The 27300-nt window shown below is 32.2% G+C and overlaps 1 protein-coding gene across 2 annotated transcripts in view; it reads left to right on the top strand.

Moving 5' to 3' along the window:
- LOC127700044 (uncharacterized) overlaps window positions 1–27300 on the top strand; it is a 57957-nt gene that overhangs the window by 7207 nt on the left and 23450 nt on the right. For both annotated transcript variants that reach the window (XM_052203487.1, XM_052203486.1), the window contains exons 2-5: window positions 21512–21731; window positions 23640–23777; window positions 25216–25510; window positions 26886–26915. In XM_052203487.1, the coding sequence (XP_052059447.1) occupies window positions 21512–21731; window positions 23640–23777; window positions 25216–25510; window positions 26886–26915 (683 nt within the window). The remainder of the gene's footprint in view (window positions 1–21511; window positions 21732–23639; window positions 23778–25215; window positions 25511–26885; window positions 26916–27300) is intronic.

Here is a 27300-nt window from a genome sequence, read left to right as displayed (position 1 = left end):
TAGGAAAACTGACAATCCTAGTCAATTAAGATTGGAGTCGAGTGTACCTACAGGGATTGATATTGACAGATACGGGGTTTATATTTTCAAAGTGTAAACTTTTGTATCTGCTTTTCACCAATAAGTCTTGCAACTTTTTACTAAATTATAGGAAACCCCTATACTTTTTATTTACTTTTTCCCCAAGGGGAGGAAATATCTTCCAAATGTAGTCGCTTTGTCTGAATTACTTGGTGACTCTATTATTTTTTTTGATACGTTTGTGGTATAATTTGGTCCATTAAAATCCAGAGAACTGATAAAATGTCAGTTAAATGTCAATGGAGAAAATCAAATCCGTCGCAGATCTAGACACTACATCGAATTTAAAGCAAGATTTTTCGCATTGTGTTGTATGATTTTCTTCGACTTATGATTTTTTATTGTTCCTTTTGGTGTCTTCAGTCTCTTTTTAAGATTCAATGCTTATTTGCAGGATAAAACCATGTGCTTACATTATCGGAAATTCAAATATATTGTACACGCTACAAAACAATTTGCTAGTCTCGCTTTTTTTCCTGTATATAATGCTATTACAAATACGTATATTGTATATCACGAATCCCCAAATAAGCCATCACTCGACAAACGAAAGCTGTATCTTAAAGCCATGAGACTGCATGACACATTGCAATTCAATAACATCTTGCTTAATTTGAAATTTAAAATAATTATGATGAACATTTGTTGAGAAGTTTTCAGAAATATCCATTTAACATAATGTTGAAATGTCAAAAAAAACTTGCATTGTTCTCTATTATAAGGTGGACAACTTACAAGTAATAAAATATCAAAGATATGCTTAACGCCAAAGTAATGCAGTTACTGATAAATCTCTTACAAAAATTAACAATGAGATATATAGTGGATATGTTAAGAGCATACAATTTATGACAAAAATCAGTAAAGACCCATCGAAACAACATCTGATACACAAATTTAATAATACTTTTAGATATTTGGATGATATTTTGGCTCTCAATAATGACGACTTCAGTATGTATACTAAAGAAATTTATCCTGTTGAACTTACTTTAAATAAAGCTAATACTAACAATGACCACTGCCCTTTCCTCGATCTTGATATCTATATCATTAACGGAAAGCTCAATACTAAAATATATGATAAAAGAGATGATTTTTCATTTCCTATCGTTAATTATCCATTTTTAGATGGTGACGTACCCTTGTCACCATCTTACGGTGTTTATATATCTCAACTTGTACGATTCGCTCGTGTATCATAACAATGTTTTAGATTTTAACGAGAGAAATTTATGTATTACTGAAAAATTATTACACCAGGGTTTTCGATATCACAAACTAGTCAAAACATTTACTAAATTTTATCATCGGTATAAGGACATCATTCGTAAATATAGCTCAACATGCAGACTTCTTATACGTTCAGGTATTTCACATCCAATTTTTTATGGAAATATTCTTTATAGAGCACAAAAATGTCAGTATTCACCTCCGAAACTAACAAAACCTTTAAATAGACTTATTAAGAAGGGATATAGTTACGATACTGTTGTCAGGTCATTAAAGATTGCATATTTTGGCGTTAATATTGATTCACTTATAGGGTCTTTGCATCGGCACTAAACACATTTATTTAAAAACCAGTTGTTGGCATGACACGGGTTATGTTCTTCTCATATATGTTATGATGGTATGATACTAAACCCCTAACGGGAAGGATTGTGCCTGATATTCATATGATGAAGACATAATCTTTCAATCAGTTTAATTGAAGTCTGGAGCTGGCATGTCAGTTAACTGCTAGTAGTCTGTTGTTATTTATGTATTATTGTCATTTTGTTTATTTTCTTTGGTTACATCTTCTGACATCAGACTCGGACTTCTCTTGAACTGAATTTTAATGTGCGTATTGTTATGCGTTTACTTTTCTACATTGGCTAGAGGTATAGGGGGAGGGTTGAGATCTCATAAACATGTTTAACCCCGCCGCATTTTTGCGCCTGTCCCAAGTCAGGAGCCTCTAGCCTTTGTTAGTCTTGTATTATTTTTAATTTTAGTTTCTTGTGTACAATTTGGAGTTTAGTATGGCGTTCATTATCACTGAACTAGTATATATATTTGTTTAGGGGCCAGCTGAAGGACGCCTCCGGGTGCGGGAATTTCTCGCTGCATTGAAGACCTGTTGGTGGCCTTCTGCTGTTGTCTGTTCTGTGGTCGGGTTGTTGTCTCTTTGACACATTCCCCATTTCCATTCTCAATTTAATTTGTTATAGGGTTACAATATGAAAGTGCAATCAGCACAGTTAATCTCAGCATTATAACGATTAATGTCAAATTCAAAATAAATGAATTTATCACGCAATAATATAGAATAAGGATGGACGGATAATTCCCATAATCCTTCGAAGAGGAGTATAAAAAAACAACATCAAGAAACAAACAAACAATAAAATGTATAACAATGAGTCTTGACTCGGTGTCATATAGTATTTTGACCCTCCCCCTAAAAATAAACACAATTTGAAGAGAGTAGCATGGTTTGCTCACCCTTAATTCGTTCTTTTACACTAATAAAAAAGAGAATTAGTGACAGCTTATGCCTTAAATGAAAATGAAATGTCGGCGTAATGTTTCCTCCGTTTAATATAAAACTATTCGACTGCAATAAACGAGGAAACATATTTCTGACGTCTTGATTTAAACAACTAAGGCACAGATTGAAACATGACACTTTAATTTCAAATGCAACTGAATGACAAACTTGCAAGTAATCAGACAGATAATACCAATATAATTGCATGAATATTGAGTTAGGATCAAAGGAAATTTAAGTTTGGAATTTGTGTGGGATTGAAATGATAAATGATGTAGTTAAAAACCATATATGTAAATATATACATGGACCGGCATAAAACACTAAATTCACTTACTATTTCTATTCATACATTTGTCTGCGATGATTTCATTAAACATTGAATCTATCATTTATTATTTCCATTCTAATTACAAATGGCGATTAAACAACAGCTAAAAATTAAATCATGTATTGAGTGCCATATTAAATATTTTTTTTTTAATCATGATAGTTGTTCTGCAGTTAATCGATATTACAATTGTTAAGTTAAAAGATTGTTTGCTAACTTACAACTATAAATGTTTACTCGACTTAAGTAACACGACGGATGCAACTAGTGGATCACGATCATGATCGGCTAACCCTTCCAGAGCACCTAAGATAATCCCGGGTATTTGGATGGATTTGTGTTATATAGTTTTAAGTAAAGTTTCTGTATAGCGCTTTGTGGATTGTTGTTTGTATTTTTGCCGTTTTTCTCTTTGAGCATGGAACTTTCTTTGTTTATTTCGACTTATGATGTTTTATTGTCACTATGGCTTCTCTGCCTCTTTTTTTTTCGTAAACGCAAATGTATACAGTTAGGAATAGAGAGTTATGACACGTGGTTCATTTCACTATTTAAGTTTTAAAAATGACATTATTAATAAAAACTCATAAGAAAAATAATAATAGATTTTGAAGCATTGCCAAATAAAACCAAAACCGAATGAAAAAAGAAAACATTAAGAGGTCAGCGAAGGTCAGCATACAGAATTTATATGTAGTGGTTATCAGATCACTAAAATCACTCTTTAGAATAATGGTTTGACCACCCATTATTACATGCAAACCCTATGAGAGTGATGATAACCTTTTAGAGATAACCTCCCTGGTACAAGAGGTCATGGCGCAGTGAAATGAAACAAGAAAAGATGAATATATAATTTTATTCGGAGACATTGGATTTTTCGATAATTAGAAATATTATACAAATCTATAAGTTTGATTTGTTTCAAGAAGAAATTATAAATCTGACAAGCACACCCTAATGCGAAAATAACGTGCTAAGATACAAATCATGGCCATAAAATCAGAATTGGCATTTTTTCCAACTAACCGACCAAATGCCAATACTGGAAAGGTACGTGTTTAAGAAAATAAAGTATATCAATTGGGTCTTTTTTTAATTTCCCTGTAAGAAAGAGCCACTTAGTTACAATGTGAATAAGGACGGGACTGAACTTGCATGCACGTTTAGCAATTGTCCACCGTTGACAATAGTTTCTCTTCCTGATAACGCTTTCTATGTAATAACGGTATAAATCATTGATATTCAAATTACCGTTTGCTTCCGAAGTCCAATAAATGATTGTACTAACTGTTTTAGGAATGATTTACACACAGGCAAGCAATATTACAGATTTTCCATTGATTTTTCTCCAGTTAACCAGTGTTCTTTCCCGCCTACATCACGGTAAAAATCAAATAATATTGTTTAACCGCTTGCGTACAGTACGTACAATTATTACACCTTTATTCCACCGTGTTTTTAATCCTAAGTGTTGATTGGAGTATAGAAATATGATCACACGACCTTGACCATGGCTATGCTAGCATGTAAATACTGAAATACTGAGCAACGTTTGGTTGGATGAATGGGCACGTTAAATCAGATGCCTCATGAAGGGTGGGTCGTTCATGTATTCGGTCTGTTTCATGGTGAAATTGCCTTCATTATCTGACATAATTATTATCCGCGTTGTTAAGTGTTCGTCTGATTTTCCGCCTTTAATCCCGAACAAACCACTTTACAGAACCTGCATTTTGGATCCATTGTTAACATGTCCTCGTCCTTAATATGTATTGAATATTTACCACTGACTGTTATGTAAACTCAAATTAATTAATCATTCCTTTTTTTTGTGCTGGAAAAAATACTAACAGGAGTACCAAGTGTATTGAGTTTGGCTTACATATTTGTATTCAAGAATGTCTTAAGTTCGAAGAAGAAATTTTTGTTTTGCTTTTCCTCGCCTTGAAATCTCTTGGAATCATTGCATGTTGTTCATTACATGGCGATAAGAAGCATGTGGACAGAATCCAATGCACGCATGTAAGTGTTCCGAATACCGGTATTCACTTTAGTGAAAAGAAAGGAATTGATTAATAATTGCATTACATAAATGCTTCATAAGGATAGGTTAGCAACAATCACGTGGTATATTAAAAGTGATGTTTTGATAAAACAGAAAATTCATGATTTTGCACACAACATGTACTTTGACCATAAAGAAGCATACATTCTGAATTATTTGTACCTTTTTACAGGAAAATGTAGACATTAAAATTTATTTGAACAAAATTAAACACGCGATGGTATAAATATGACATTATTTTGTGCATCGATCGCCAGATTTCAGTGAAACCGTACACCCATTTCAAACATGTTCATTTGGAGCGAAAGTCGTACAGTGTACACAGCGAAGTTTTTAGATATTCCTGTAATAATAGGTCACCCCTTATGTAAGCAATGTATAGCCAATTAAGCAAACAACTTACAGCTGAAGCTACTCCATGATTTGCTGGAGATTTTATTTTGTCAATGACCATTTTATCATGTTTACGGTCTTCGTCATATTTTGTCATATATTTCTGTTGAAGCAGAAGGTGTGATTAAGTAGCCTGTAGCTTAAATGCTACCAAAATGTTGAAATAGATGCGATTAACACAGTCACCGAATTTTTAATAATTTATTACGAGGACATCGTCTGTGTAGCGGAACGTTAAGTTAAGGGATAATGCTATCTTCTTTTCATTCGTCTTAAAAAAACTCATGTATTAAGTCTGCCTCGTACAAATATAAAAACTAGTCAACAAGACGAGGGACACATTTGGTTCCTACAGGAATGCTGACTGTTTGTTGAAGACTAGTCCATCAAACAAGCATGAGCTTGATGCCCAATATTGTTAATTTTATGTGGTTTAAGACAATATTGGACGACTTGAATGGCTGTTAAAGTTTTGGCATAAAAAAATAATTGCCGGTAATTAAAAATTTGTAAGCTTGCCTTATACATTAATATGATAAAACTAAGTTTAAACATCAAATTTCCATGAACAATTGGGACCTTAAAGACTCCCCTCCTATTGAAAAATGTGCTTCTGTATTTTCATCTAATTTTATAACATCTATTCAACTGAATTGTTACTTAAAGCTCAAAACATATAATCAAATATTCTACTGCTATCCATTTTAATTTTGATTAAACAGTTTAATGTGACAAGTTTGTTTACTTTTAATTTCAATGTAGCGAGCTAACGATTGGCACAATATAATTTTGTAATCTTAAAAAATCGTTCGATAATCTGGTTATTATGTAACATAAAATGGAATAATTTGATTATTTTAAAGCATATTGGTAAATTTTATGTCTGTTTATATTTGAAACATAGCATATTATGACTTGGATACACTACTTTAAAACAGATGACTTGCCCAGTAATTTCGTAAATGGTGGTACAAATATTTAGCTTTGTTATTTCATTGTTTAAATCTTTAATTTAGTTAATGACTTGAATTCCTGGCATGTCTTTGCCTAGATAAGTAGTTTACTATGAGACGAGTGCTGAAGAATTTTAAATCCTCAAATTGTTGTCTGTTAACTATTAGGGGATTTTTGCTATGGGCATATTTATTTATCAATTATGGACTTTTGACGAGGTCAATACGTTATATATGGACCTGTTCATAATATATTGACCGAGGACAATTTTTTAGTAACATTTAGTCAATATCATTTTTAAAAATAGTAACGTCGAGTCAATATTTAAAAATAGTGAAAAAATACAAAATATATAATTGGGAAACACGTGACCTGATAAACCAATGAGAAACAAGAAAAATCAAACCATATGTAATATATATATATATCAGTCTCCTCCAGTAACATGGAGTACAAAAACTGCCATCCCTGTTCCCTTGATTTCCGAAATTTCTCAGTTATCTTCAATTTTACTATGGAATATTTTTCTTTGAATAACTTATTTTGAATACAAAGAGAAGAAGTATATGTCATTGGGACAGAAACCCCACATAACATTTCAATAGACATTTAGAGGTCAGCATGCAGTCTTCAACAATATTTATGTTTCAAAGTACTGGTGAACACTAAGAGCGGTAATGTTATCCTGTTTAGAGTTTTAATGTTCGGCGTAAGAATTAATTTTTACCATATAAAAGATATTGAATACAGTGCAATTCCATGTCTTTTAGGTAAGAAAATACTGTAAAGCATATAAGACACGATTTTTTTGCCAGGTTGTATGCAGTTCGGTTTATAGTATCATTAATGACTGGCAAGCAGGCAGGAGAAAAAATGTCTGTTTTTTATTGTAATAATCAACTCATACATTTTATAAGTCAGGGCCTTTAACCTTTCGAGAATGTTTGAATATACACTGTAGATGAGCGCCTATTTTCGCATATACAATTTGCACACATTTGCAAATTGTTAATATGTCTTTTGATTGAGCTAAGCCATTTCAATTGATATTTTATAGTGTGTCTTTCTATGTTGTGATGCTATACTATTGTTTCAGATAAAGGGTGAAGGTTTGGTACCATGAAAACGTTTAAACACGCTGCAATTGTTTGCATCTGTCCTAAGTCAGGAATCTGATGTTCAGTAGTTGTCGTTTGTTGATGTGGTTCATAAGTGTTTCTCGTTTCTCGTTTTTTTTATAGATTAGACCGTTGGTTTTTCCGGTTTGAATGGTTTTACACTAGTAATTTTTGGGGCCCTTTATAGCTTGCTGTTCGGTGTGAGCCAAGGCTCCGTGTTGAAGACCGTACTTTGACCTATAATGGTTTACTTTTATAAATTTTGACTTGGATGGAGAGTTGTCTCATTGGCATACCACATCTTCTTATATCTATTTGAAGATGGTGATTTCCCTCAGGCAAAGTTGACCTTAGATGAATTTGACTATTCTGTTTAAGTCTTTTCTGGTAATATAGCTCCTAACGATTTAGCGTATTGACGTATCCATGACTTTCAAATGTTAGGGTTTAGACATTCATGATAATGGTAAATCTAGAAAAGCGCTTCGGACGCACGAAATGTATCAAGTGTTTATTTCATTTAGACCAGTTCTCGATGGAGCGTATTCCCTATATAAGGTAATTCCTACTGTGGTTTTGATCTTATAGTCAACCAACTTTCTAACAAGCTTGTATATACAAAGCCGGAAGATTTGTACCTCATTATTGAAACACATTTAGATAATTTGTGCTGATTTTGTAGATGATAAAACTTCGTCACATTTCAGTAAAATTCTCGATTTTAGAGTATCAATATTTTTTTTATGATTTTATATATTTTGGCTGGAGTTTCCTGGGAGACTGTACTTGTTCTTATCGTTTATTAAATTATAGAAATAAGTTGAAGTTCCTGCATTACAAGTATCCACATATGAAATGAAAATTCTTTAATTTAAGTATGAGAAAAGCTAATGTAATTTTTACAATTTACTTGGCCTTTCAAAAATACACCATTTGCAACCTTGAGTCTTTGACCCCTTTTAGCGTCAATTTAAACTGTTGGTTAATATTTGACATTGATATTGATTTTTAATGCTTCTTCATAAATATTTCACTCCATATAAATTTCAATTACTAGAATATTTATAGTCAATGTCATATACTGTTAAATACCTACATGAAATCAATGACAGACAGTATACCCAAACAAGAATTTTATTTCTCCGTTCGTTTTCCGATCGATCTGTCAAAATTTGCTATCATGCGAATGTTATTTTTTCTGAAGAGAGTTCTAATTTCCACCAAACGTCTATTCATCTGTGCTTGTGCTACGTTTTTTTCTGTTTGATATATATAATTAGAAAGCTCAAGTATACCATCCATGTTATAAAAATGTAATATATATTCAAGCACGAATTTACAGTTGTCAACTTATATTCAGGTAGTCTTTTATGTGGAAAGAGCATTACGATCTTTTCCTTCTATCAATTTTGCCCGCCCTTTACGTGTATACCATATTAACCTAACCCACGTACATTTTAGAAGCAACTTGAATAACTATTTAACATGCTAATTTTACATTTTCAACATGAACGTGTTTACATGATGGAAATTTCAAGGATAGATACAATTGATATTTACACGGTTTATTAATGTTAGCTTCCGTTAAATACGTAATTATTAAACTACACAAAATGATGGTAATTTTTTATTTAAAATTATTTGATACCAATTTTATTTTTGTAGTATATTGATGTTTTATTCTCTTATATTAAAAGTAGTCAATTTTGAAGCAAAAGATACATTTTTAAAACAGCGAGTGGTGTAGACATTGGGGGAAACGAAATACGCATATTACAGCATGGCGTAAGAGAAACAACGAAAAGACAAACAAAGGTCCACAAAACATCACACAAACCATGATAGATTGAGCAACACGAATCTAACCAAAAAACCGTGTGCGAACACCCCAGAAGAGTAAGAATTTCATGCTTCAAAAGTGGCACCCTTCGTGTTACTCATGACAAAACAATCTGGTGATAAGTCATATTCGATGATGTCACAATAGTGGAAAAGAGGACGGGATTGTGGCCAAGACAATTGAAACATATACATGGTCGTCTATCAAAAAGATTTTTCATAACGGTGGACATGGCTTCTACTTTGCCATAACTTTACGAGTACTATGGTTCTGATCTTTCGATACATATTGGAAACAAACATAGTACGCCGCTTTAAACTACCTATATATCTATAAAAACAAAAAAGTAGTCCTATGTGCAGGTAACGCTATTTTGGGCATATACACACATTTTAATAAATGGCTGTTTTTATGACAACGTGCATTGAATGCAAATTAAAATTACCCAATTTTTTATGCTGTTTAATGTGTATATTACATTTATACCCTCATCAAGCATTTAGTCTTTTGCGCTCTGTCAATATTTTAAAGGTTACTTCAGGCTAAGACGACATTAGGGGTAATTATATAATAAATTAGTATTTTATAAAGCTGAATATTAGTTGGCTGCATAAAAGTCTTAAGTATCTCAGTAACACAAAATATCACTCGGCTAAATCATACGATCTTGGTTTAATAGATGTTTTATATTTTCTTATAGAATTCGTTTAATTTTTTATTCTTTTGATACTCATTTACTTACACTCGGTACTAATGACTGAGCATTAGTTAATTGATGTAACCATGATTAATTTCATCGTATGTTAAAAGAAAGTGGATGTGCCAATTTCTCTTGTAATTATTTCACATTAGGTTCATTACTCCCTTATTTGAATCTTGGTCTTTGTTGTTCTTATTCATTGAAATAACTGAAATAGTAAGTTAAGATGACCTCAATGTGACTATGTGATTTTATGGGAACCGATACCTGGAAGAAATATTATTAATTTTTCACATGTGTTTTTTTTTTAAATATTTATTAATTGTACGTCATCTTTAAAGGAATGTATACTTGTTTTTTCTCATGTGTCGCAGTTGCTGTGATGCTACGCTACGCTTTTGTCGTCTACCTATGAATTTATAATGATGGAATTTTCGATTTGCAAACGTCTAGTTATCCCAGTTCTCTGATTTACTACATTTAATGCTGAAACGTGTAATTTGTGAAGATTTTATGTTCTTATTAACCTATTAGTATTTCCCTTGAGAGTTCCGCTCAGGATGGTTTTGTCGGCGTGCGGAAGTTAAGTTTTAATGCACTGATCTTGCTTCTTGCACTGTAACGCAATTAATGCTGGTCTTAAAAAAACAAATACGTCAATAAGACCATATATCGTCTCTGTCCTTTTCCGCAATATATAATTATACAGTGATAAAATAGTCTCTATTACCTCAAATTATACCAGTTAAAATGGATAAGAAAGAGACAAGAGGAGTGCTTCTGATCCTTCCTTGTCGTATATATCTTCATTGTGATATAGGTGTCTTTTTTATAGGCCCATCCTCCTTTCATATTTATGGAGTCTTTGACGAGAGGTATGATTTAGAAGAATACAGAGATATGTTCTTTAGAAACATTCGAATTTGCCTGCCGTTGATTTTTGCAATTTTCATTTACCGTCACAGGGAATCAAGGGCATCCCTCCTTGAAGTTTGTTTTGTATGAACAAAAGCAAACACATCGTTGAAACCTCTCGGCTACTAATTTGTTGAAATTATAAAGTCTAATTAAGATAAATATATATATCAATATGACAATTGGGTGACCTTATTGTAAAATAATCTATTTTTATATAATGGAAAATAGTTGTATTTTCTTTCATACAATGTATAAACTAAAAATTCCAATTAAATCTCGTCAGCACACATTTTTGAGAACAGAAAGTAATTAAAAAAGGTACACACTAGTACAAAAAAGTAAATTAAAAAAAATAACGAACTCAAAGGAAAATTCAAAACGGAAAGTCCCTTATCAAATGGCAAAATCAAAAGTTCAAACACATTAAACGAATGGAAACAACTGTCATATTCCTGACTTGATACAGGCATTTCCTTATGTAGAAAATGGTAGATTAAACCTGGTTTTAAAGCTAGCTAAACCTCTCATTTGTATGACAGGCGCATAGAATTCCATTATGTTGACATTAATGTGTGAGTAAAACAAACAGACACAATAGGTACAAAATGTCAAAAATTGGGAAACATAGGGCTTATACTCTATATATTCAAAAACGAGGTCCTTTATTATAGAAAATCAAAATGTACCTCCAGGCTCATCCTATCTTTTAACGAAATAACGCTTATCCATTGTATATCCTTCGTTTAACACGATATTATGATGATATTACAAAAAGCTCACGAAAATCCCGGTCATATGTTAAATAATTTGAAATTTTGAATGGATCCAACTATGATTGGATTTTCCTATGCCTTTTAATAAAATAGTATACATGTATCCGCATGTAGAGTGAAATTACTGTTTTTGAGGATATTGCCTTTGTTGAAATGACTCATTTTAGAAGATTATCATTTAATAAAACATTGATATTTTTTTCATTCGAGCCCACGTGTGTGTGACACCTTTATAGTTTATGAAAACATATACCGTTGTTGCTCCCGGTCTGCGCAAGTAACGGAAACATTTTTCTCATTTAGGCGTCAACCAAGATCGTTGTAAAGTTTTTTTTAGTAAAATACTGCTGTTGCTCCCTTTCTGCTCAAGTAACAGAAAAAGGTTGCTCATTTAGGCGTCGACACATATTGTTTTAAAGTGACAAATAGGCAATCCCCGTTTCCATTCTCTATTTTAAACTACTAGTATTTATATTATATCAACAGGTACTTATTGTCCGGGATCACCCCGTTTTTGGTGGGGATCGTGTTGCTCATTCTTTAGTTTTTTATGTAAAGTTTTTGAGATTGCTGTTGGTTATTCGTCAGTTTTCGTTTTTTTAATGGCGTTGTCAGTATGTCTGTGACCATAAGTCTGAATTTTCCGCCGCCTCTCTTTGGTAATAGATTCCCCTTAGTTTGAAAATTTAGCAAGTTGTTTTCAATAACAACACTTATTATTTGCACATATTATTAATACATTTCTGGTGTACAATAAAAATGCACACTACAGTTTTATTTTTAAGGAGGTTGTTGCCTCCAAACACTTTATAAATATCAACGTATCGGTGAGTCTCTAACTGAATTTATATGGAAAGAAGACAAAACCGAACTGCCAAAGAAACATGTTTTACTGAAGCTCGATTAATGGTAGTCTGAATACAAATTACATCCTGTAACTTAACTATGATTTAAAGACGTGGGATCGATGCTTTGAAGCATAAATTTACTTTTCGTTGTAGAAAAATTAACGAAACACAAATCTTTTAGTACTCTATTCTATATTTAACAGGATTTTTTGGGGTTAAATTTCATCTTGTTTGGTGTTCTTTATTTTTTTTCTTATTCTTTAAACCATTTAATAATTGGTTATATCTACAAAATGTAACTGACAAAGCTACACAATAACGAATACAAGGATAAAGAAAACTGCACAATACTCTTCATTCACACGCTTTTATATTGAAAAAAACCCAATTTATTAAAATTCAATTATTTCAAATTAGAAACATATATCCATCAACATTTATTGGTTTCTAAGATTATGTTTAGCGTGATATCATTAAATAAAAGAAGGTGGCGTTGCATTTCTCTAAATATTCTATCAAATTTAGCATCAATCTTCTGACACGTCTAAGTCACGTTACAGACTCATCAGTTTCAAACATTCCAATCGATTTTCAGAACTTGGCAATAATCAAAACCTAGTTTTCTGTTGTTTTAATTCTATTACGCCCTTTGAAAGTCTTCCGACTAGACAAAAAAATTTTATTCGTATTTTAATGCTTAATCAGCTATTTCCTGCTACTTATGTTTTAAATTACGTTGTAATATCTTAAAAAAAATGTTATTAGAGTTAAGATTTCGAATAAAAAAAAAACGAACATAGGAAACAAAAAAAGTCATTCATTTTCATTTGATTTTTATTTGACTGAAAATATCATGTTATGATATACAATTTATATCATTGTTTTTTTATTACATTCAGCGGTTGTTATGGAATAAATTGTGTTCTTGATTACAAATACTTGTGTAATTCGTACACAATGTTGCTTAATGGGGTTTGTAATCAGATTTGGGTTTCTCAATTTGAAAAGTTCAAATGCTGCATTTTTGCATAGGAAGCATTTTTTTATTCGCTCAGTTAAATTCAGATACTTTTCGAATACTATACTGGTATATAAAGAAACATGCTAGATAGAAAATTCTAAATCTACCAGTTAAGAAAATGACTATGTTCATGTTTTGATTACTTGATATATATTTGCTCAACGTCGATGGGCAATTATTTCAATTACATTTTAGACACTGTCAAACAACTAAATAGTAGCGATTACTTTTTTGGGCGAGTAGACAAACAACACAAATATAAATCGTCGTGAATAATCATGAACATATTTCACCCCAGAAAGGGCTCCACGAAATTTACTGTATATTGCTAACAATGCATAATGCCAATACTAAATATTCAACGGGTCAATACACCCAAATTATCTAAATAAATCGTGTCTTGCTGCGAACAGTGTAGAATTTATTTTAAGACCTCACTGATAGTGAGTAGGAACTGCTGACCCGTCCTGACCCTTGGAACTTACCCTCTACTTGTGGTGGGGCTCGGGTAGCTCACTTTTCGGTTTAATGTGTCTTGGTATGTGGCAAGATGTTTATGTTTTTGTCGTTTTTCTCCTTTTAGCAATTGCGTTGTTTGTTTTTCTACGAATTTGGTACTTCATATATACAATTATCTAGTATCGTGGACCTCTTGTTCTGAACCTAGCTGATACATGTATATCATTAAGAGTTCATGGACATGCCGAATTCTAAAATGAGCAAGCTATACATTTCAAAGAAACGCAGATTTTATGCAAACGCTTGCTTGCAAGATTTAACTTATGATAAAATTGAAAATGGAAATGGGGAATGTGTCAAAGAGACAACAACCCGACCATAGAGCAGACAACAGCCGAAGGCCACCAAACGGGTCTTCAATGCAGCGAGGAACTCCCGCACCCGGAGGCGTCCTTCAGCTGGCCCGTAAACAAATATGTATACTAGTTCAGTGATAATGGACGTCATACTAAACTCCAAATTATACACAAGAAACTAAAATTAAAAATGATACAAGACTAACAAAGGCAAGAGGCTCCTGACTTGGGACAGGCGCAAAAATGCGGCGGGGTTAAACATGTTTTTTGAATGTCCCTTTGGTATCTGTCGCCTCTCTTTAACTAACGAACTGTCTTATTTATGACTTTCATTTTTGCTGGTAATCATATCGATCCTTTGTCAGATCGCTACGCTTTCAGGTAATTAATGGTATCAATTTTGTGTCAGTATGTGATCATAAGTCAACAGAGTAAACCCAGACATCTTTTTTTTATTTTGTTTTCAAACAATGTATAGAAATCGATGATGGAATAGATTTCCAGAAATCGATTTCGAAAGATACTTAAGGGAGTATATTGCACTTAAATGAATTCTGTCACGAATTATTTTCATATCATCGGATCCTTTCTCAATAAGCGAATTGATCAAATACAAGAGGTTTACATTTGCAATATTTTTCATTATCATGAAACGAGCTTTCCTTTTTAATCATTAACAATCCATGTTTAATTCTATCAAACTTCGAATTGGTGTTCTTATCATAATAATCCGATATCAGTTTCCTGGAAACATTATTGAATATTTATGGATTAACTATAAAATGAGTACGAGAACAAATTATTTGATACATAAATGACAAACAATTAGCTATTAAAGATATCATGAAGCCTTATATTGATTGTTTGGTTAGCAGTCGCAGCAGAGACAAAAGATTCAAATATAAAATTTCATCTTCATTTCAATGGAATAGATCACGCGTGTTCTTTGATATTAGGAAAACGTATGATAACAATTTACCTTCTTTGTACATTAGACTGATGAGGTGAAATGAAGAAAAAGAAAAAAAAAAAAAAAACAAAAAACAAAAAACAAAAAGACAAATGATATCGATTTCGTGTGCACGGCACTAACACACTCTATTATAGTTTAATGCGTCTGGATGATCAAGACTACTGCACGACAAAAGTTTCTGGAATATTCTTCATCGATTGTGACCTTGACCAAAGTAGAAGTCCAAAACTATATCACGTGTAAGAGCAAATAAAAAAATACCAAACAAACAAAAGAAGTTCTAATAACACACAAAAAACCTTTTAAAGTCAACTTTGAAAGATGAAATGCAAAATAAATTTCGTTTTTACATGAATGGGTTTATAGATATAAGAAGATGTGGTATGAGTGCCAATGAGACAACTCTCCATCCAAGTCAAAATTTATAAAAGTAAACCATTATATGTCAAAGTACGGTCTTCAACACGGAGCCTTGGCTCACACCGAACAGCAAGCTATAGATGGCCCAAAAATTACTAGTGTAAAACCATGCAAACGGGAAAACCAACGGTCTAGTCTATATAAAACACCAGAAACGAGAAACACTTATGAACCACATCAACAAACGACAACTACTGAACATCAGATTCCTGACTTAGGACAGATGCAAACAATTATACTTGGACTACAAATAATGTTTTAAGATAGAATGCGATTCCGTAATCATTGATTACATTCTAACTCTATTAAAAATGAGTTTATCTCCTGTTCGCATTATTTTGATGTTTTTCATGATGACAGATCTATTTACACAAATAGAAATACGTGTCAACCAACATAAAAAATTGGAAACCGAATGTTTCAATGACACCGTAGGGTTTTTATTTTTCAATATCAAAGTAGATTTGAGGCTGTTTGAGCACGGTAAGTAATATAAAAAAGCTACAACTTTAGTGTAGATACTACAGCGCAATCGTCAGAAAAATAACAGTGGACATATTACGTGGTGATTGGCTATTTCATTCTATATTGATTTTCTGGATCGGATCTGTTGTTCTGTGTGGTGCCAGTTGACAACATTCTTATATATTCTGATTTGCATGTAAAAAAAAGCCAGATAAATTCTTAAATTTTATCTAATCCTACATATACGAGACGACAATGATTATCTGATACCTAATTCATAATACATATAATGACCGGGTAATAATATGGGGGTGGGGAGGGGAGTGGTGGTTGGGGAACTATGGTTGCGGTCGGGGGTAAGTTGCTACCTATTTTGTTTACCCAACTCATCATACAGTTGTTAACACTCATTCCCGAAACTTGAAGGAAAGATTGCACACGTATTGAAGTTGTGAACATGCTTTTATTGAAGATTTTTTTCCCCATTTTTGAGGCTGGGAATTATGTCATTTTTCAGCAAAACTTGCAAGAGGGTACTTATTTTTTTGTGATCAAAGCCCCTAAATTTTTAACCCAGACCCCAGACATCTCGAGTCACAGAAAGAGTACACACATACTGACGGTGTGACCCTCTTATTATGCAGTTGTTAGAAGACTCTTTTCCAACATTTTCAGACTTGGGAACTTCATAAGTTTTCAGACAAATTTACAAAAGACAGTACCAATGTTTTATACTGATTTAGTTTTCAACCCTGATCCCTGGAACCTCATAAAAAGATTGCATTTTCAGTTGTGCATCTGCTTCTAAAATTTTGTTTGAGAATATTTTCTTATTTTTCAGAAGATTTTATTGACAAGCTTTTCAGTTGGTAAAACTTTGTACTATCAACTCCTTCTACAGTTTTCAAATCAGATCCTTGAAACTTCAGAGATGTTTGCACACCTATTGAAATGTTCCCCTCAATATAGATTTGCTTAAAGACTCCCCTTTTTATAAATTAGATTTCCCTGTATATTTAAGTGTTCATTATATACCTTCTCAATAGTTAAAGATCCTGTTATATGTGTCTTTGTTCCAATTTGTTTTTAACGAAATGCCTCATTTAGTAAAATACTACTGCAACTATATTTCTTCATTCGTTAGTTAGTTCACCCGTCCGTCGCTGTTAAGTTTTGCGTTGAAATCTAAGCAACTTCATATCATAATAGAAAGATATTTCCTTAAATTGTTGCCCCTTTTTTTATTATCGAATGTCTAAAATTTCCCGATGGTAAAGGATAGTTGTTTCATCGTGCACTAAATGTGTACTGTACATGACTTGAACTAGTCACCTTGCTTTTAAAACAACTTAAGTTTGTTTGAAACAACACATTGTTTTATGTCATTGACAATTTATCTTGAGACTTTGCTTTTAATTTCTAGATATAATTGCTTTATATCCAATTTAACATTATTACTTAGTTCAATTTTACCACCAAATACCTACTTAACATTTGCATATGCATTGATTTATTGCCAAGCTTCTTGTCGGAAAGCATCGTCTTTGGGTACTGTTTTATATCTATAATAAAAGTGACAATTGATCGATATTATATATATGTATATTATATCTAAATCCTTAACAGACATCAGTTTCCATTTACAAAATTCTATATTTATTGATCAGACTAATAGCATTGAAGACTATATACAGCGATGTTCATTTAAACAAGACATTTGTTATATGTTTGATTGCGGACAGAATTTATCGGCATTTTAAGGTCAAGTAAAGTGACATTTTAAAGCCCTTAGATACCATTACCACAATTAATTTGGATAGAAGGACCATTAGTTTTTATACATATATCTTAATTGTCTGAAACCAGATAACGACAGTGTCAATATTTTTTGATATGTTACTTTTTGTTGACATTAAAACACGTAAATAACATGGAGGTACTTGAAGGGAGAAAAAAAGAAAGATGCAACACAAAACTTTACAGGGATTTAACGCTTCTATTATGAGCGTTATTCTAAATTATAAAGGAAACAGAAAAAAATACTTATCTCTAGTATTACTTCGTTGTACATGTTCTGTCGTTTAAGAACCTGCCTTTATGAAATAACTTTAGTTTCTTACTACCGTGATACGTATACAAATATGAATGAAAGGGAGATTTAAGAATTAACGTTAACAAACAACAGAAGTCAAACAGAATAGACATCTGGAGGTTACACAAGGTCTCCAACATATTTGCCAAGTCTATGCGACAACTTGTGAATAAATTCTACAGGGAGGATGAAATATCTTATAATAATTAAAAACAAAACCAAAACAAACTAAACACAAAAAAACAAAAGCAACAACCAAAAACAAAACATAAGGTAAAAAGACAATTTCGATTTGTGAGTTTGACTGTCCCTCTGGTATCTTTCGTCCCTCTTTTGTGACTTTTTCGATATATCTGACGTTCTAAAAAATGAAGATTAGCAGTAACCGGACACTTTAGAGCTCAAAAATAAAGATAAATTATAACGATAGTTCCATCACTAATCTTTCGAGCTCCACTCACAGCCATCTCAGCAAAGGCTATATTCCCTTAAAAAAGTAGAACATCAATTTTCACTTTCTCTTTTGATAAATTGGAAGCCTGAAATTGAACATTTTACATGATAGATCTTGAACTTTTTCTATGCCAAATATTCAAGGAATTCCTTGCATGTTTACTGAGAAGAAACTTTATAAAAAAGATCTGTTTTAGAACTCGTATTGATTCTGTTTTCAATATTGACGATCTACGCTTGTTTACGACAATCTTGCCAATAATTTGGCATTAGATAAAATGCTAACTTCGAAGTTACATAATGGCGACTTCAAGTCTATTCCAGAAACTATTGTCATGAATAATCATACGCTATATAAGTCCCTTTACTACTGTTCTGTTAAATCATAAGTTGATAAAAGAACTTAGAAAATTCTGTTTTCATTTTTTGTTATTCTTATGCGCAATACTTGCAAAGTATTCCTGCGAATGTAATGTACAATGACAAAAGTATATTCCGTATATTCTATGCGTCTGGGGAAAATATTGACGAAATGGTGTTTTTGATTTTTGTTGTTGATATATCTAACAGAATTTGATCAAGTCAATTAAATATTCAAATATATATATTTCTTTTTCTTGTGTAATAGGGGTGACCATCATTTTAACTTTGTGAGATGGGGCTATACATGTACCTCAGCCTGTGGTCTGTTTACTTTAAAACCATCAAAACGAAAGCAATTCCAAAATGTATCTATTTTTTAAGTAACTATGTAAATCAGATTTTTCGTTTTAACTTTATATGTCTTTAATCATTTTAATAAAGAAATCGTCAATGCTTGAACGCGGACCACTTTAGAGAATTCGAAATAAATTTCAACGTATACAGAAATTGGAATATTACTATTTGCTCTTAACATATCCCGAGGCGATATTTTTTAGTTAATTTGTACTCCTGCAGTGGCGGATCCAGGGGGGGGGGGGGTTCCGGGGGTTGGAACCCCCCTTTTTTGACGATGAATGCATTTAAATGGGGACATATAGTTGGAACCCCCTTAATCCTGCGTTAGGAACCCCCCTTTTAAAATGGCTGGATCCGCCCCTGTTCTGTATTTGTTTGTTAAATGGTCAATTATAGGATAAAATGAAAAAATGTGCGGTCATATTTGTAACAGACAAATCAACACCTCAGGCAGCTTGTATATTTGAATATTTTAGATACAAAAATGTCTTGGTAATCTGTGTTAGATATAAGAAGATGTGGTATAAGTGCCAATGAGACAACTCTCCATCCAAGTCAAAATTTATAAAAGTAAACCATTATAGGTCACAGTACGGTCTTCAACACGGAGCCTTGGCTCACAACGAACAGCAAGCTATAAACGGCTCCAAAAATTACTAGTGTAAAACCATTCAAACGGGAAAACCAACGGTCTAATCTATATAAAAAACGAGAAACACTTATGAACCACATCAACAAACGACAACTACTGAACATCAGATTCCTGACTTAGGACAGGTGCAAATTGTAGTTCTTTTAACTACGTTTGAATAGTAAAATTTATCATTTATAAAAAGCCTTTATCGTCTTTTATGTATTATTTTCCAAACTTGCTGAAGAACACTAAATATTGATAAAAACAAGTAATAAAATTGAGAATGGAGATGGGGAATGTGTCAAAGAGACAACAACCCGACCAAACAGCAGAAAACAGCCGACGGCCACCAATGGGTCTTCCACACAGCGAGAAAATCCCGCACCCGGAGGCGGGTTTCAGCTGGCTCCTAAACTAATGCAGGTTCTTTGCAAATGTTGTACAACTTAATTGCATTTTATCACGCTGAAGTTACTTTTTCTCGTTTTATTTTATTGCGATGAGATTCCTTTTTAACAGCGTTTATCTAAAGATTTCCAATATTTTTTAAATACCGTTTCTTTTGACCACTAATGTCAGCATACTATGCCTAATTAAAAGTAAAAATCACGTTAACGTCATTTTGTCCTTGAAGTATAGGTTACTATTTTGTAACTATACCACATCTATTTTTTCATATTATAACTAAATGCGTATTTTTAATCATACGTACATTTGTGGCACATTTTACCTGCGCGGAAGTGCTTATTGATTAAATCAAAAATAGGTACTGCATCACTTACTTTCTTATCTTTTAAAACTTTACAAATCGGCATACATAATTAAATATCTAGTAAATAGAATAATAATAAATAACCATTATTATTAAAAATTTATTATTCTTTCATAGTTGCCTTTAAGTTAATTACATTGTTTACCGTGTATTGATTTTCATGCGATATGAAAGTTTGTTACAAACCACGTGTCCTGTTGTTTAGCCAATAGGAAAACAGAAAATTTAAAATGTAGGCCTATTGTTAATATTTTTGTTTAAAATACACATCCATACATAGTATTAATATATCACAGGGTTGATATAGAAGTTTTATATTTCAACAATTCGGAATCCAGACATGCAATAAAATTTTGATGCCAGTTTACAACTTACTGTATCCACTACAGACCCTAGTCCCTCACGTTTTGATCTTGCAATTTAGTATCAAATATTATTTTATTGAAAAACATATAATCAGAATTATAATTCTATTTGCTAAATGTGTTTTCCTAAATGTAAAGAAAATTAGTTTCAAAACAGCATTATTGATCCAACCCCTATATCTGAGATGTTATTTAATATACAACAGTGATGTGTATTGCAGACATTTGGAGGAAGATTATCTGAATACAGCCATGACAGTAGAAGAATTAACAATAGCCGCGGAACCAGAAGCTTCAGATATTATGTTGTGTCCGGTTTGCTTGAGAAATGAACTTAAATTGGATGATAAAAATCCAAGAAAATGGCAACATGTTTGTGTAGACTGTCAAAATATGACTTGCTCAGAATGTGGAAAGTTTGAAAGCTCACTCAACACAAAGGTAAAGAATATGCAGATTAAAAATTTGAAATTATTACATAAGATAAATAGAGTAGAAATTACGACATTTACTTAAGAAGTATCAAAGTCTAAGGAAAAGATTAGATATATACAGCTCAAAATAAGTTTATCTGTTTACAGATGTGGAAGTCCGGGCACAATTGATTTTCCTTATGAGTCGTGTATTAATTTAATATATTCTGGAGTTCTCTTGATTTTACGTTGATTAATTATTCTTAGAAATCTAGTATTGAGCCTCAACAGATAGTTTTCCACAATTTCTCATTTTACTGTCCTTTCTGATAAAAAAATACATGCGTAGTTGTTAAAAATATATCAGAATTTTTATATATAGAATTTCTTTATATATATGTTTCACTTATATCATAGCTATTCTGGACAATATCAACACAGATTCATTTAAAACATACATATTTGCTGCTTGTGAAAAAACAACAAAACGAGAACCATTTTATTTATTAGATAGTACTCCTGGCACAATCAGATGTTATCAAGCATTGCCATTTGTCTCTTTGGAATGCAGGAAAAAGTCGGTTTAATCAATTATGCATTACTATTGTTATAAATAACTCCCAGTACTTTCATTCCCGTGCATATTTAAGGCAGTGGACATTTTGTTCGATTTGCGATGAACATTATTCTAAAAGAGCATTATCAAATAAAAGTATTAGGCCGCACTTTTTCGTGATATTTCCTCTATCATAACTTCTCCTTAGGGCTCATGCTGACCTTCGATTTGAAATAACTTTAAATTTAACAGAATTCACGGTATCTTATGATATAATGCCGCTTTTGTTATATTTTATGAATAACTTGAAGAGTATTTAACACAAACACACTACCATTTATTTTGTTGAAAATGGATGTATTACTTTGCTTGTGCTGGTACTTATATATCGACTTGAAAATCTTCACATCATACCGTTTAAGATAAAAATCAGGATAACAATACACAATATTCGTATAGTATTTGCATTTTGTATACAGTAAATTCAAAAATTTCTACGTGCATTTAGATTGCGATGATTGTTGAATAAATGCTGAATACAAATAGTGCTATCGAAATTTAAAATGCGACTTTTTAATTTTTGCGAAACATATTCCATCGCAATTTTCTGATTTATAGTAGTTTATATGTACTGCACTACTTTATTTGTTCAGGCAAATGGCTTACTTCAACAATAATTATTTGATTGACTTATTACGACACCCTTATCTAATGAAATTCACAATTTATTGTCTTATGTAGTCGCATCACAGAATTTATCATTTGCTCAGATTTGACTTGCAGACAATTACTAATATATAAACATAGACCCAAGTGTCTGGAGTACCAAAACAATATAGACAAATCTAATTGACCAACGCTATTTATTATACAAATCAATATATATTATTTGCTTGTTATATCAAAATAAAATGAATGAATTTGACGATACACATATAAAAAAAGGAGATGTGGTGTGATTGCCAATGAGACAACTATACAACAAAGTTCCAATGAAGTGGATGTAAGCAATTATAGGCAACCTTCTGTGTGGCCTTCAATAATGAGAAAAAACCCATACTGTGTAGTGTGTAGTCAGCTATAAAAGGCCCCGACATGAAAAATAGGAAACAATTCAATTGAGAAAACTAACGGCCTAATTTATAACTAAACAATTTACGAAAAAAAAGTGTGACATACATGAACCAACGACAACCACCGAACTACAGTCTCCTGACTTGGGACATAAAGAATGTGGCAGGGTTAAACATATTTGTGAGCGCTCAACCCTCCCCCTAACCTGGGACAGTGATGTAACAGTACAACAACAAACTATAAAAATAAGTTGAAAAGGGCTTAACATACTTTTTTTTATAATATTTGTAATGTCTTTGTCTTCAGCTACAGGAGTGGGTTTGTACAGTATGTCAGAAAAGACGTATGCTGGTGCTAAGTACAGGGTTGTGGCATCCTGGTGTTGAAGTGTCTGATACCGTCCCTCTAGAAAGAGAGATACAATCCCGGTTAGAAATGTTTACGGTCAGTATCGAAAAGTACTTTTTAGGTGTACAAGGTTTGAACTGAACAAACACTAATACAAAGAAATCAATCAAATATGTATTTGGTTTATAATAATTTTATTTAAAAAATACACAAAATTCATGTATTTGAAATTTTATTTCCTGATACCACAGAAATCGTTTCGAACATTTTTTATTTTATTGGCTAGCTTTCATGTTGTTTACATCAACGGATTTGATAAAAAATGGTGTCTTTCATTTCATTTGTTTCAGTTACCTGTGATTATTTAAATCAACAGATATAAATAAGAAGATGTGGTATGAGTGTCAATGAGAAAACTCTCCATCCAAGTCACAATGTGTTAAAAATAAACAATTATAGGTTAAAGTACGTCCTTCAACAAGGAGCATTGGCTCACAACGAACAGCAAGCTACAAATGGCCTCAAAATGACTAGTGTAAAAAACATTCAAACAGGAAAACCAACGGATTAATCTATATAAAAACGAGAAACGAGAAACATTTATGAACGACATCAAAACAAACAACAACCACTGAACAACAGACTCCTGACTTACGACAGGTGCATACAAATTCAGCGGGTTTAAAAGTTTTAACAGGCGCCAACCTCCACCCTAACCTGAAACAGTATTGTAACATTACAACATAAAGAAACACACTATAAATATCAATTGAAATGGCTTACCTCGATCAAAAAGACATATAAACAAAAACAATTAAGTAAACATACACTGAACGAATAAATTTGATCTATGACACAATATAAATACAAGATGACTGTTTTAGTTAATTGCAAAAACTGAATCTATATATGTTGACCTTTTGGTATGTTTTGTGTGTTTGTATCGTTTTATTGCTTCCTCATCGATGTAAATCCCACATGTCCTTTCGTTGATATATAGTTAACTTTAACTTAGTGTTTGCTTTGGGGGTTGTTGATTTTGAAAAAAAATTGAAAGATCTGTTCGATTATAAACAATCAAATTCCCTCGCATGGAATAGTAAAATCAATTTTACGCAGGTAACTTAATTCAAGACTTAAAACAAAGTTCGGACTACATTAGTCAAGTAAAAAATAATAAAGGTACCTTCATACACACAAAGAAATGGACAATCAGGGTCGATTCAGAACTAAACCTTGCGACAAACAGAACGAGTTAATTTTTTTTCAATATGAATTTTGCATATTTCAGTAGCAACATTCCAGCAGCATCTGCATATTGAGTATAACATAAGGCTGTTTGTACGATATTTCAGATCATGTGTTTTCTTGTTCGTTTTTGGCCTTCTTCGAGTGTAACTCGTCATATTTGCGGCAGAAATATAATCTAATTACATGAAAATAAATTTCAAGAAAAGTATCCTAGCACATGGTTGAGTGTCAACGTTGATTTATTGAGGAGTTTATGTAATCAATTGATATTTTTTTTTTGCAGAATTCTAGGCCACCTTTAGAGCGTTCAATATCAGCAGACCGAGTTGAAGTATCTCCCACTGAACACCATAGAGGATTTAGAAAATTAAAAAGACAAATATCACTTCCAGATCCAATTGTTAGTCATACAAATCCAGGAAAACATCTCGGATCAATAGCAGAATCCGGAAAAAGCCATCAGGGCAGTCAGGAAAATATTCCCCGTAAAGACACCAAGTCTTCAGCTCAACCGTCGTTAGACAGTCCAGACTCATGTGACGTTCAATCTACCTCGTCAGGTACTTCCAGAATCAAAGGTAATTGTCAATCATATATTAAAACTTTAAAGAGTTTAACTATATAATTATTCTTTACTTTTCAAATGACAACATGAACGAATTTTGAAAGCGGTTTAAATACAGATTGTACAGCGAAGTTAACTCTAATCTCAAAAGTGAAAAATAAGACACGTCCAAATGTTAATCAAAGAATACTACTCTAAAGATGAATATAAAGAACTGTGTATTTAGAAACAAACCAAATAAATAAAGACTTACGATGCACAAACTTCCAAAAGACGACAAAAAGTCTAAACAAAAACAATAACAATCACACAAAATACACAGAAAAAAACGTATAAATGTCTATTCGATTTTCAGAAATAGTTGAGAAGTTGAAAAAACTTTTGTTATTTTGAGTTTATTTGAAAAAAATGAAAAATCTATACAACCGTATAATTTGATAACGATCAGTGCCAAGGATAAACTACCGACCACATACTAGTAAATCGAGTCTACCTTTTAACATGGCAAATAACGTAAATCACTTAGGTTATATAATTTACATGTTATAACACAACAACAGTTAGATCTTCTCTTTCTTTTTCATCCATAAAGATTTTTAAAACGTCAAAATTTAAGCGACTGCAATTTTCGAGAAAATATAAGAAATGAAAATGCAAAAATAAAACGGTAATGGTTACTTGCATGTTCTGGAAGAATTTGCATTCATTTAATTAAAAGGGGATACTTAGATAGAGCTAATGTTCATATAAAAAAAAACCGCAACAACTTTCAGAAAACGATATAAACACTTTCTAAAATTCGAAGGGTATTTCTAGATTTACCTTCATCAGGAACGCTCACACTTTTAAAACATTAGACAGCCAGTGATGCGTAAATACGATGCAACGTTAAGAGCTTTATTACCCAAAACGGCATAAACAGAATAGCCGAATTCATCTAAGGTCAAATTTGTCCGAGGGAGTTGGAACCTTAGTTTCATAATAATTTCTTAATTTATGAATTGGGAATTTTAAATTAGTATACGGTATAAATCATGTCAGTACCGAAGTATTGACTACTGAGCTGATGATACCCCCCCCCCCCCCCCGGGGACTAACAGTCCACAAGCAGCGGTATCGACCCAGTGCTGGTAAATGAAATCAACACTTTACAAATCTCGTGCACCCGAAGAGCTTTTCTGGATTTTTCGTCACCAGGAACGCTCAAACCTAAAGAGAAAACGTCTCCCGCGCGTCGACAAAAACTTTAAAGGTCACTTATTTTTCTTGTAATTTATGTTTTTTGTTTATATATCTAATATGGCTTGTTGTATAGTTAAGTGATAGAACCCCCCTTCAAAACACGATTTTGACATCAAAGGACATTGCATTATCAAACTCACTTTCAGGTGTTTTGCGGACTATGGCAGGATCTTGTGGTGATTATCTTTTCTTCATCATTTTCAATGTTAACACTTATCGGTTTGGTTTAATTTCAAATGCATTTTCTTTTTGATGATATGCTCATATAGCTTTATTATAAGTTTAACATTGGAATTACAACTTTTTCTTTTATTTCAAACTCGTTTTATTGATAAACAATAGGATACCACATTTACTGAAAAAAAAATTATATTGGATACTAGTATGTAAGATACTGATTTTAACGCACCTAACTGAGTAAATACATGTTCTTCATAAATTTGAATTAATTTTATAGGAAAACTACAATTCACCAATCTTTGTCCTCAGATCCTCACAAACAAATATATATGATGAAAATAAAGACAAAAATTGCTTTGAAAAACATATTTCTTAAATAGA

This window comes from Mytilus californianus, unplaced genomic scaffold (genome assembly GCF_021869535.1).
Source record: "Mytilus californianus isolate M0D057914Y unplaced genomic scaffold, xbMytCali1.0.p SCAF_47, whole genome shotgun sequence".
NCBI classification, from domain to species: domain Eukaryota; kingdom Metazoa; phylum Mollusca; class Bivalvia; order Mytilida; family Mytilidae; genus Mytilus; species Mytilus californianus.
The sequence above is the reverse complement of the archived record's forward strand: the minus strand, read 5'-3'. Positions and strand labels throughout refer to the sequence as shown.